The sequence below is a fragment of the Hoplias malabaricus genome, chromosome 4, assembly GCF_029633855.1.
Source record: "Hoplias malabaricus isolate fHopMal1 chromosome 4, fHopMal1.hap1, whole genome shotgun sequence".
NCBI classification, from domain to species: domain Eukaryota; kingdom Metazoa; phylum Chordata; class Actinopteri; order Characiformes; family Erythrinidae; genus Hoplias; species Hoplias malabaricus.
Genome location: NC_089803.1, coordinates 36,688,589 through 36,701,414, shown reverse-complemented (window position 1 = coordinate 36,701,414; position 12,826 = coordinate 36,688,589). Strand labels below are relative to the sequence as shown.

The window sequence follows — 12,826 nt, the reverse complement described above, 5'->3', positions numbered from 1 at the left end:
GACTCTTTTAGTCATTATACTGTAGTTCAGGTTTAGCTCTCCAGGAACTTACCAGACTAATCACATGCATTTCTGCATATAACACATGAGGCTACTCAGCCAATGAAATCTGTGTATTATGCTGAGCACTATGACTCAGACGACTGATACAAACAGGGGGCAGTGCTCCAGACACTACTGTCCTCTGGCTTTTTTAAAAGCTCTTTTGGGACACTCACAAGACAACAGTGTTTTATGAGTTAAAACAAGAAACTTTAATAATAAGGGAGTGATTACTGTTTGAAATTCTTATATCTCATCTGGACATTATCTGCTCTGTAGGGGCCCAGACCATAAAATAACAGGTTGAAATAGAGCTAACAGAATATACCAAGCAGCAGTGCAGAGATCAGAGCAGCACTACAGTGTTTTACTACAAAGTGCACCTCTGTTGTCATTGGTGCTGATAAACTTCACAGTGAATGTAGAAATATAGAAACACTTAATTAGAGGGATAATTGCATGACATAGCATAAAAATGAAATTCTGGAGTAGATTTAATTTAAATAATACAGTGCCTATAAATGGTAGTCATCCCTTGGATATTTCCTTTTTACTACTTACTAAATGAAAACATGGTCAATATATTTGCCATTTCTGACAGGAATTAAAATAAAAAAAACTTTAATATCAAAGTTAAAACAGTTCTACCAAGTAATATGAGTTAATTAAATATAAATAATATTATTGAAGTGACTGACACAATTAAGCAGAGGTCCAGGCAATTGCTGCTAGTAATCTAACAAATGTTTCTAGAAAGAGAAAAACACACATTACATTTACATTTATGCATTTGGCAGACGCTTTTATCCAAAGCGACTTAGAAAAGAGGATCTAACATTCAAACTACAGCACAATTTATACAAAATACCTTACATTGAGTGTAATATGCCAGGAAGTAATAAGTGCATTAAAGAAAGACTTTCGGTGCAAGAGATACTTGAAAGCTCGTTCCACCAGCGTGATACCAGAGATGAGAATAGCCTCCTTTGAGGAATGGAGAGGGCGGGCGCTAACATATGAGTTTAAGAGTCTATTGAGGTAGACGGGAGCAGAGCCAGTGAATACTCTGAAGGCCATCATATATATATATGAAAGCCTGGGCTTTAAGAACATCATCATTGAATATGACTGTTTTTGAAGATAAGCTTGATGTAGAAATAGTATTATAATATTACAACACATTTTTGTAATATTATAATACTATTTTTGTCATAATATGCAGTAAATGATACAAGCATATAAATTGTTGTTCATTTCATTGATCAAAAACAGAATGAAGAAACATGGATTGAGGACTGTTTGGAAAAAACCTGTAGAAATGGTCAAACCATCATATCACAACCCACCAACATTCCACCTATTCCAAAATGTGCAAATGACTATCCTGCAGTGAAAGTTCAGAATGAGTGTTACAAGTATGAATGTCCTTGTAAGTTTGTTTTCATTTTCACTAAAACATAGAGAATTACAGGTTGGAAATAGTGAAATTACAGAAATGATATATGTAAAGGAAGTACATTTACTGGATTTACAAGTAAAATGTTAATTACTAGTAACTTCATTCTCTCCTAAACTACAGGTACATGCACAGGTTGGGGAGATCCACACTATGTGACTTTTGATGGACAGTACTATGCCTTCCAAGGGAACTGCACATATGTATTGGTCCAGGAGATCATCAAAAAGTACAATTTTAGTATCCACCTCAAGAACTATTACTGTGATCCTGTTCAAAAATTGGCTTGTCCTGAGAGTTTAACTATATACTATAAGTCGTATACCATTCAATTGACACAAACCAGAAACCCAACTGTGAACAGAGTAAGTGCCTAACTCAAATAATTATAAGCATGATTAGTACAATTTAGACCTTTCAGCGGGTACACATTTTACTTCAGGACATAGGCATAATATCAGAGGAGTACTTTAAAGCTTTAAAAACATGTAAAAGATTCTTTTGTTACTCTTTTGTTACTAATTTGTCTGTGTTTACATCCATATTATACCAGTTTTGAGCACATAAACACACTAGAAAGCTAGCAGATGGTGAGGAAACACTTTCCGAATTTTATAGAAAGTGTAGGGGGGAGCCCAGGAACAAAAAACAAAAATATTAAATATTATATATTTTTCCTTAAAACCAATGTAAATGAAACTTCTTTCATTTGTACCAGGTATTTATCAACGGAGTGCAGTCAATCCCAGCTTTCTCTAACTCAGATTTTACCATCACCACTACTGGGATTCAGATGGTTCTCTACATTCCTGCTATACAAGCTCAAATTTACTTTGCCGGCTTGAACTTTGTAGTCACCCTGCCCCCTTCTTTATTCTTCAACAACACAGAGGGACAGTGTGGTAAGTGTGGTACAGTTACAAAACTACAAAATTTCAGAATATCATCAGACGTTTTTCCACATGAAAATTTAGATTGTAATCAAATAAAATATAACAATATATGCTATATATTACTTATGATGTGCTACTTCATTATTGGCCTGCAATTTGATATGTCTTTCTACTGTGCTGGACAGGATAACTGCTATTTTGTGTAAATGTGAATTTTTCTATTTATAATGAATTATTTTGGAAGGTGTTTGTGACAATGTCAAAGAAAATGACTGCAGGCTACCCAATGGGCAATGGCAAAACCAGAAATGTGAGACAACAGCAGCTTCTTGGAAAGTGGATGACATTTATTGTCCTCCATCCACAACCACACCTAAACCTACAACTAAACCTACGACCAAACCCACATCTAAACCTACCACCACAGCCACAACTAAATCTACAACCCCAACCACAACTAAATCTACAATTAAAACACCAACGCCCACATCAACTACACCAACAACCACAACCACAAGCACAACTCCAACCACTACCACAACTCCAACCACTACCACAACCACAAGTGAACCATGTGACCCTGACATATGCAAAATCATTCGCAGCAAGTAAGAAATAACATTTCTCTCTTAATAATGAAAATATGTGACTGTGTATGATGTGTATTCATAGAGGATTTGGATGTATTTTAAAATGCATTAGGCAGTTTCATCAATGTAGCCTGTCACTGTTATTGTACTTTTCCTGTCTAGCCAGCAGAGGTTACTCATCCCAATGCATAACTAATGCATTAGTCAGTGGCCAAGCAGGCAAACTACAACAAAAAAGACAGCCACATTGTTCCAGAGTGCAGTATTTCAAACAGGGTTTCTCAGAGACATAATGCACCTGCTAAAATCCTGTTCTTCATTATTTACAGTTAGTATAGTCACTAGTTAATGATTTTGTTCAGTGATTACAGTGTACATAAAAATATATCAGATTGCTAAAATGCTTTAGAATCTATATAAAAAGTAAAACTTTTTTTTTGTTGTAGTTCTGTCTCTAGTTCTGTACATCTTTTGCAGAGTATTTGAAGAGTGCCACAAATACTATCCACCAGAGAATTATTATAAAGCATGTAGATATGATGTGTGTAACATGAACAACGCCACAGGCTGCTTCAGCCTGGAGAATTATGCCAGCTTATGTGCCAAGATGTCTGTATGTGTGGATTGGAGGAGTTCAACTGATGGACATTGTGGTAAGGAGAAAGTGAAATTGATATTAAATACTGACTGCAAAATGCTGATTTTAGCTTTAATTAATGATCAATTCTTTCCATAGACTATAAATGTCCCAGGTCTAAAGTCTACAATGCATGTGGGCCCATGGTAGAAAAAACCTGCAATTCAAGGTAATAGAAAATGTACAATAAGCTGCTGATTACAGTATTATTTTTCAGCCTATCATGTTTTGCTGTTTATGGCAAGTTCATATTATTTGTTTACCATGAATGCAGGTACAATGACAAACTCGTAGACTGCGAGTATGAAGTATGTAATGGATTCAAAGAAGGATGTTTTTGTCCTAATGGCACGATTCTGTTTAGTGCTGCTACAGGCATTTGCACACGTTCCTGTGGTAAGTTAATACCATGAATTATAATTGTTCTGAAACAATGTTCTAAACCATCTAACATGAAAGGAAATTATTCTCTTTTGTGATTACATACCTGTATCTGAACATGCTTAGAATATATATTTCTTCTGTGTTAGGTTGCATAGGTCCTGATGGACTTCCTAGGATGGTAAGTTAACTGTAAAGTTTAAAACTTTCTGTAATGATACAATGTTTAACATGGTAGACTCGCTGGCCCCTCTATTAGCAATAAACAAAAATGCAAAAGTCTAAGACACCTAAGGGTGTTAGTATTAGTATTTTCAGTAAGTGTGGTGTTTGCTTAATTATAATGATAAATAAATACAAAATCATCAATGTAAGAGCCTTTTTTCCTGAATGTAGTAGATGTGAACTTGGTTGAAGAATGAACTTTATTTCTAGATATGCTAGATTCTAGATATAGACATTTTTTAAAATCAATAGCACACTTGATTTAACATAAAGAAGTGTTTATGTACAGTTAAAAATAAGTGTGTGATAATAACCATGGGTAATACTGGACTACCACAAAGAAAGATTTGAAAATGGATAAACCAACACTGTCACAACCAGAATATCATTACTTAGTGTACATTTTTTTTACTATTCTAATATTAGTTTCAATATGTTTTCTTGTCTTTGACAAAAAAAGTACTGCTTTGATAAATAACTTTATAAATGTTATTTTCTCAGGTGCATAAAACTTTTGCACAGTAATGTGTTCTTGACTGTCTCCAAGCTCTTTAAACCCATTTCTAGCATTGTAGATCCTTCTCTGAACTCAGTTACTCATTTCTCCATTTCTTTGATTGTAAAAGACTACATTACTGACTCTCTAACTCCCTACTTGTTCCTCAATACATTCAATCTCTCTCTCATCTGAATCTCCATTCACCTGGCTCCCCCTCTTTGTCTGCTTCTTTCTGATTTTCTCCATGCTGAAGCACTGAAACTGCTTTGGTTAAAGTTGTCAGTGTCTTGCTTGTAACAGTAGATACTGATGTTCTTATCTACAGATAAGGTCTAGTACTAACCTGTGTCTTTATAACCCAAGAATAAGAATAAGTTCCTTTACTCTCTCTTTTACTGATGTTGTGCCTGCTTCCTATGTATTCAACAACCTGGGGTTTATATTTGATTCCAATATTCCAACCCGATATTCATGTTAGCTTCCATTTTAAAACTTATTTTTTTCATCTATGAAATATAGCAAAAATCAAATAATCTCTCTCTGTCTGCTGCTGAAAATTTCATTCATGCATTTATCTCAAATTGCTTAGATTACTACTATAAGGCTCTTCTCTCTGCCATAAATTCTTCTTATCTCCCTAAAATAAAAGATGCTTCAAAATTCAGCAACCCGCCTCCTTACCTACACCCGATTGCATTACCCCATTACACCAGTCCGTCATAACCTTCACTGGGTCCCTGTAAAATACAGCATCCATTTTTAAATAATTTGCTTCACATATAGAGTATGGTGCCTAAAAGTCACCTGAGAAAATTACTTTTCAAAAGTTATTTATCTGAGCAATGAGGGCTCTAAATATAAACCCAACCAACCAACTAAAAAAAAAACCTGAATAGTATAATTATATATTCTTAAATTGAAACAAAACTATAATATTAAAATAGAAGCTATAATATAATTACAATGAGCTGTGATATTCTGTATGCAATTTATTTTAACTGTAATTGCATCCCCATTTCAAAAATGGTATGACATTGTGCAAAATGTAAATAAAACCAAAATAATGAGCAAATTATTATTTATTGAGAAAGATTTTTGCTTTTTCTGAAAACGTTTGGCCATTTTGAATCTGATGCCAACAAATGTTCCAAAAATGTTTTTACCAGTGTGTTGCATCACTTTGGGACCAGGAATTTGGCATTTGGGACATGAGGAATGATTTTTCTGGAACCTGGTTATATATGTTTCTTTCTTGTATTTGTGAGTTTTGACTTGCATTTGTGAACGCAGCAAATGCTTTTCAAGGGCTATGGTTTTGGAAAGTGTTTCTGAGCCCATGCAGTGATTTCCATTACAGAAAGGTGTTAATTATTAATTCACTGTCCACTGTTAAGACCACAGCCAACTAATACTGGTTTTAATGAAATATTTTACCCTTGCTTTAATTTAATAAATTAATGTTTTGCAGAGTAGGAATATTTCTGATAGAGTTTTGAAAGATTTTAATGATATATACTGCATTTTTTTGTATTTCTAAACTACACTTCTGGTGTCAGGGACAAAGGGGAGTAGGGGATACATTAGATTGTTTTTTTTTTATTAATGAATCCCAATTCATCCCCTTCTAATTGAAAATTATTTCCTAATTCATTACCACTTCCAGGAATTGAAGCATGGTGATTTAAGATTACAGTAAGGGAAATGTTGAAGGAATGTGTCTGGGATTTTTGAAGCCATACTGCAATTTTTAAATGATTTTATCATTGTTCTTCCTGCAGCCGGGAGAAAAATGGAACATGACCTGTAAAGAATGTGAATGTTCTGCAGAGACCATGGGTCCAGTGTGTAAACCTGTCCTGTGTCCAACTTTGGAACATTGTAGCATAGGCTATGAGCTCAATATGGTGGATTGCTGTCAACAGTGTGGTGAGTGATCAGTATGCTGTTTAAAAAAAGAATTAGCCTTTGTATTAAAACACACCTATCACAATATTAAGAAAACATGAACAATTTTCACACTTCAAAATGTATGGCAGGTTATTAGTTTTCATCCAACATAAACAACAAAGTTTCAAATGCTCAAATTTTCTTTGTGTTATTCATGTATCAGAATTAACATGAAAAAGGTCAATGAAAAATGTCAGTAATGTTGTATTTCATTTACATTGTAAATATATTATTCCATTGCCAGTTCAGGCACATGAAAAGACTTCATATATAAGTGGGGATTTTTTGAAAAATAAGATGTCTATTACAAGCATCCCCCCCCCCCCCCTCTCTCTCTCTCTCAGTGTGCAATAAAAATCTGTGCCCCAATGCTACAATAACATGTGAACCTGGATTTGCGGTATCACCACTTAAGGGTGACTGTTGTCCAACTTTCTCTTGTGGTAAGTTTTAGTCTCACAATTTTAACTTCATAGAATATTGAGTCTAATTAACATGTCAAAACAGTTTTGTTGTAATTTTGGCTAATATTTTTAATTTTTATGTCTGATTTGTCAGAGCCCAAGAATGTTTGTGTTTTCAACAACATAGAATATGGGGTAAGATTTATATTTTGATTTTTATACCAGCATGGTAATATTTGTGAATATGTTGTCAATCTCTGTGCATTCATTTAGATGGACAGTGTGTACTGTAATGGTCATCTTTTCCCCACTGATTCATACAGCATTTCTGTAGTAATTGATGAATTTCAGAAAACTACTTCATGATTAGACATGTCATGCTGCAAAATATAGACTTATAAAAACGTAGTAGCCCCCTCCAGGGTGTATTCCTGCCTTGCGCCCAATGATTCCAAGTAGGCTCTGGACCCACCGCGACCCTGAAGTGGATAAGCAGTTACAGATAATGAATGAATGAAAAATGTAGTATTGACAGATGACTTTGTTATGTCCATTTATAGCCTGGAGCTACAGTTCCAGTAGACATCTGTAAGGAATGCATCTGTAGTTCCATAGTGGACAATACGACTGGTCTGCTAACTATAGAATGCTCTCCAATTTACTGCAACCATAACTGTGAACAGGTAATGTCTATGCTCATGAATAAACAAATCCTGAATTAAACTGTGTTATAAAGCTCATCTGTACACTAAAACATATAATTTGTTTTTAAGTTTTATTTTTCATGGATTTTAAATATAACTATTGCAACAGGGTGAGGTGAGGAGGCCAGATGCAGTTGCTAAGGTGGTTTATTAGAATTTGAAAATAAAATGAAAGTTTAAAGAAATTTAAACTGTAAACAAAACAGACAAAAAACATAACAATAGAACTGAATAAAAAGCAATACATAGACCGACAACTTTTTAATTGTGGTTTTGAACAAAGTGAGAGTGGAACACTAAAACAGAATAAACTAGAAACATGAACTAGTGCAAACAACAAAAATAAATCAAAGGCTACACAATATGTGACAAGGAACATTCTGAGAACTAGGCTTAAATACTACAGTGTATTAAGGTATTAAGAAACACCTATGGAGACAACAGAAAGGCATACTACAGGGGTGTGGATAAGAGAACACAAGGATGAAGGAAAACACACAACTAGTGATTAAAAACAATGAAGAACATTGGACCTAAACACCTGAGACACGGCAGGAACAGAAACAGAGCAGAACGGAACAGAACATAGCAAAGAGGGAACAGATGACAGGAATGGAAGGGACAACAATCATGACAAAACTGAAATGTCCAAACACAAGAACAAAAGCAGATGTGACTGCGATTCTTGGTGTAATTTAGCTGCCTTTGTTAAATAGATCAAATTGTCAAATTACTTGTAATTACAGGCATTTTAGTAGTTGGGAGTTTCTCATTAAATGGCAACCTTGAAATATTTTTTCCAATTAAATCTAATTTAATCTTTCTCACTTGCAATGTTACAATGTTGTTTTTTACCATAATAAAAATTGAGTAGCACCTTCTTCAAAATGCTGACGAGGGGCAGACAGCAAATGAAAATCATAAATCTTCAGGTATAAAATTAAGACATAATTTAACAAACATTTTTTCTTGTTTTATTTAGGGCTTTATTTATGAAAATGTCTCAGGGAAATGTTGTGGAAAATGTGAACAAAAAGATTGTGTTTATACTGATTCAAGTGGTACAGTATACACAGCTGAGGTATGAACATCGAGCATTTTTAAATTAATTTAATAATATAATTATGACCCTTGTTGTTGCAGCTTGGTCATTAATCTCTGTGTTTTTACTGTTTCAGGTTGGACAGAACTTTACACTTCCCTCTGAAAATTGTACTACGTATACTTGCACAGCTGTCAATAATACATTTGTGTTGGTGGCAGCCATTTCTTCTTGCCCAGCATTTTACCCAGAATTGTGCATTCCTGTAAGTCTACTTTGAATTTTTTAGAACTGTAAGACTCTAATACGAATTTAAATCTGTATTTGCAATTTCTAAATATTTTTTTCTCCAGGGCACAGAAACCACCACACCAGATGGATGTTGTAAAACTTGTAAGATAATATTTTTTTGTCTAACTAGCCAATTTTATTAAAAATAAATATTAAAAATTGATTACAAACAGTATTTGCTGTAAATAATTAATAATAATTTGTCTGTAGAGTGTATAGTCTAAACACAACCTTATGAAATCAAACTGTTACCAATAATTTAGAGCCTGAATAATACGTAATATCTTTTGTCCATTAACATGGCCATGAACTGCCTACAACTACAGAAAACGAAAACTGACTGACACTCACAAGGATCAATCACATGTCTGCTATTTTGGCATGATGTGTCATTTGGCAAGAGGCAGTCATTATCATTCACGTCAGACCAGTAACAGTGCCAGTACAAAGCGATACATGGAAGTGCTTATATGCTGATGTACAGCAACTGGCAGAATATTGATAGTGAGACCAGATTAGTGCATTTAAGGTATCAGACTCTCCGTCAATTTCCCCGTGTGAGTGGACATGCTTTCCTTCTTGGCTGTTCTATGCACATTTCAAGTCAGAGTTGGAGGCACAAAAAAATGCTGTGCAAAAAAATAATGGCTATGAAATGCATTCCTTTTTATAAGTTATTTGGAGGCCATGAAAGTGTTGGGAAGTGTCTTGATATTGTTTTTTACTGTAATGAATTGAAATATTTTTGGCTGTAATACATTTCTTCTCGCAGGCACGATACAGAATTGCAGAATTCAGAAAAGCAACACCTATCTGATGGCAAACAACTGTAAATCGGTCAATCCTGTTGAGATAACATCCTGCGCTGGAGCCTGTGACACCAGCTCAATGTGAGTGTGTTCCAAAATCACACAGACACACACATTTACTCTTTTTCAGCACTTGAGTTCCCCTCTCTATTTCTCTGATGGCCTTGTGTGTCCCGTGTGTGCAGATACTCAATGGCAGCAAACGTGATGATGCACCAGTGCTCCTGCTGTCAGGAGAAGAAAATCAGCAGCAAACAGGTGCTGATGGACTGTCCTGGTCAGCAGCAGATCACATACAACTACACATATGTCGAGAAGTGTGGATGCCACGTCACACCATGTAAAGGCACTTAAAGGATGAGTAATCAATGATCATGAAGAGTCATTCTTCAGATGATGAGAGGAGTTCAGTTCTTTTTGCATACTTTTCTCAAAATATGTTTTGATGATTAATATCTTACAGGATTATGTAACATCATTTTTGATTCTTTAGGGAATAGGGTTTCATATAATAACTTTTTTTAAAAAGGGAAACAAGTTTATAAGTACTGTTAACTCATTCATGCTTGGCATTAATTAACTCTGTTAATCAAGGTGGACATTTATTTTCTCATTAAATGTACTTTCCTTTTTGGTCACCAATAAATATATAATCAACCAGCAGAAATTATGGATTATTGTCTTGTAACTGTGAACATATATACACCCCTGGGATACTAATGAATAGTAAGAATAGTGATCCCTGTTTGTACAGAGCGAGTTGCTTGAACTATGTCATAAGAAACTGAAAGGATTTCCCTTTGGTTTAACTTTGAGTGCAGTGGCCAAGTGGCAAAACTGAGCAGTGTAAAGCTCAGTGTGGCTCAGCAGCAAAGCAAAGGGCCACCTTTCTCCCCAGATCAATTGATTCAAAAGTGTAAAATGTTTTTGCTACTTAACATGAATATGCCCCCAAAGATTAATCCATTGTGAACTCAGACCTTATTATTTTCAGGAAAAAATATATAAATAACATTGAGATGCTTCTCAGCCCAGTTCTTTATGGCTTTATATGCCTCTAGCTTACCCATTAGCTTGGCTATAATAATCCTAATATCAGCTGCTCCTGGTTTTTTAGCAATGATTTTCTAATAAGATTAAAAAATATATTAATACATAGGTGAAAGCCTGAGACTGCAAAGGTTTTTTTTCCCTGTGTAATGGAAAGGCTGTAACAATATTAAATCAGATGGTTGAAAATGATTAACTAGAACACATTTGCCTGTTCTTTGCCTGCTGTAACTTCAGCCTTTAATGGCAAAGAAGATGTGTGAGGAAAGTGTCCTATGCTGAAGACAAGTTCATAGTCTAGTCAATTTAGGCAAACTAATAAGGCCAGAGATTAAGGTAGTCAGTAGAACACCACTGAAGCCTCGACCAGGCCTAATGACCTTTCAATATCTACATCATGTAAGTCCTTCATAAACACTACACTACACTATTGGCTTATGAACACTCCCTAAAATTACATCCCCTCTTCCCTCTTGATTGTAGACTGAATGCAAATTCAGAAGCTTAAACTAGTGCAAATGTTTTCGGGGAGGGGTTGCATGTCTCAAAAGAACGTTGTCAGGCTGTAAAAGGACCTGAAACATGCAAAATGTTTAGTGTTTTAAGCAGATTACTGCTCAGGTTGATGTTATCAGTGTGGGTAAAAATGAAGACAAACATAATAAGAAGTGGCAGGGTGAAGAGAAGAATGCAGACCAGGTTTTGTATTCATTTCCACTGCCCTTAAAATATGTGATCACTTTAAGAAACCAAGTCTTATACTCACTAAACTGAAATCAGTGCTGGGACTGACGAATTTTATGACTGTGTTTGACAAGAATCACTGTCTGTGATTCAAGAAATATTAGCACTGTAATTTAAAATATATGTGTTAAAATTGGTTTCTGTGTATTTAATTTTAATAATTTATTTCATTTAATGAAATGTCAGTTGTGCAACATTTATTATCTCAGCATTGTGTGACATAAAATATAAGAACAAATGTTTTCCGATTCTGTTATAAGGAACATAATGTGTTAGGTTTTACTAACTAAAACCAATGTATTATTACTTTAATTATTATCAAATAAATGAAGCAAAGAAGAAAAATTGTAGAGAAAAGTGTGGAGAAAACACTTTTACCCAGAACACATTAAACACATAGAACTGTTCCGTGGTTACTGTTCAGAAGGAAGTATTACTTATAATTAATATTTATTTATCAGTATTAGATGCATGGGCTCTGACCACATCTTTGTGATTTTGGTTCCTGTCTACCACACTTTGCTGAAGATAAGTAAACCAACAATAAATACCATACTCCAGCACTGTTTTGAATATACTGACATGCAGATCCTCAGAGAGGCAGCAACAAGTACTGGTGAGGTGGGCATGGAATAGTATATGTCTTCTGTCATGAACTACATCAGCAAGTGTCTGAATGATGTCACCACCACCAGAACAATCACCATCCACCGCAGGGATATTTCTCCACCAAAAATCCCTGGTGCTTGTTGAGAGACTTCTAGAGTTTGACACATTTTTTTTGTCTCAACACTCTGAAATCCTGGGAAGATGCTGGAAGAGAAAGAAGAAATGCAATCCTTGAATAACAACATGGGGAGTTCTAGCATTGTTTTCAGTATGTAAAGCTGTATAAGCAGCTGTTACTTGGGTATTTCTATAGGTCACTGGGAGAGTTTCAAAGTATATCTCTGCAGGCCAGAGACCAGATGAGGTTTTGCAGTCCACCAGTTTCAGACTCTGTGAAAGACACCATTAATATACTTGTGTTTATTTTCAAAATATGATATGTGATATTTTTCATCCATAAAAATCAGAATCAGTGTGAATAGGCCTTTAAAGTTAGCTAACAG

At 34.9% G+C, this 12,826-nt stretch overlaps 1 protein-coding gene across 1 annotated transcript in view; it reads left to right on the top strand.

Moving 5' to 3' along the window:
* Positions 1 to 10,578, top strand: part of LOC136694202 (mucin-2-like) — a 40,049-nt gene extending 29,471 nt beyond the window's left edge. The window contains exons 3-19 of the mRNA XM_066667581.1: positions 1,315 to 1,471; positions 1,622 to 1,863; positions 2,217 to 2,400; positions 2,636 to 2,999; positions 3,459 to 3,634; positions 3,718 to 3,787; positions 3,893 to 4,014; positions 4,149 to 4,180; positions 6,502 to 6,649; positions 7,015 to 7,113; positions 7,229 to 7,269; positions 7,635 to 7,757; positions 8,761 to 8,859; positions 8,957 to 9,085; positions 9,174 to 9,213; positions 9,884 to 10,001; positions 10,106 to 10,578. Of these exons, the coding sequence (XP_066523678.1) occupies positions 1,315 to 1,471; positions 1,622 to 1,863; positions 2,217 to 2,400; positions 2,636 to 2,999; positions 3,459 to 3,634; positions 3,718 to 3,787; positions 3,893 to 4,014; positions 4,149 to 4,180; positions 6,502 to 6,649; positions 7,015 to 7,113; positions 7,229 to 7,269; positions 7,635 to 7,757; positions 8,761 to 8,859; positions 8,957 to 9,085; positions 9,174 to 9,213; positions 9,884 to 10,001; positions 10,106 to 10,274 (2,313 nt within the window). The 3' untranslated portion in view covers positions 10,275 to 10,578. The remainder of the gene's footprint in view (positions 1 to 1,314; positions 1,472 to 1,621; positions 1,864 to 2,216; positions 2,401 to 2,635; positions 3,000 to 3,458; positions 3,635 to 3,717; positions 3,788 to 3,892; positions 4,015 to 4,148; positions 4,181 to 6,501; positions 6,650 to 7,014; positions 7,114 to 7,228; positions 7,270 to 7,634; positions 7,758 to 8,760; positions 8,860 to 8,956; positions 9,086 to 9,173; positions 9,214 to 9,883; positions 10,002 to 10,105) is intronic.
* The last annotated feature ends 2,248 nt before the right edge of the window (positions 10,579 to 12,826 follow it).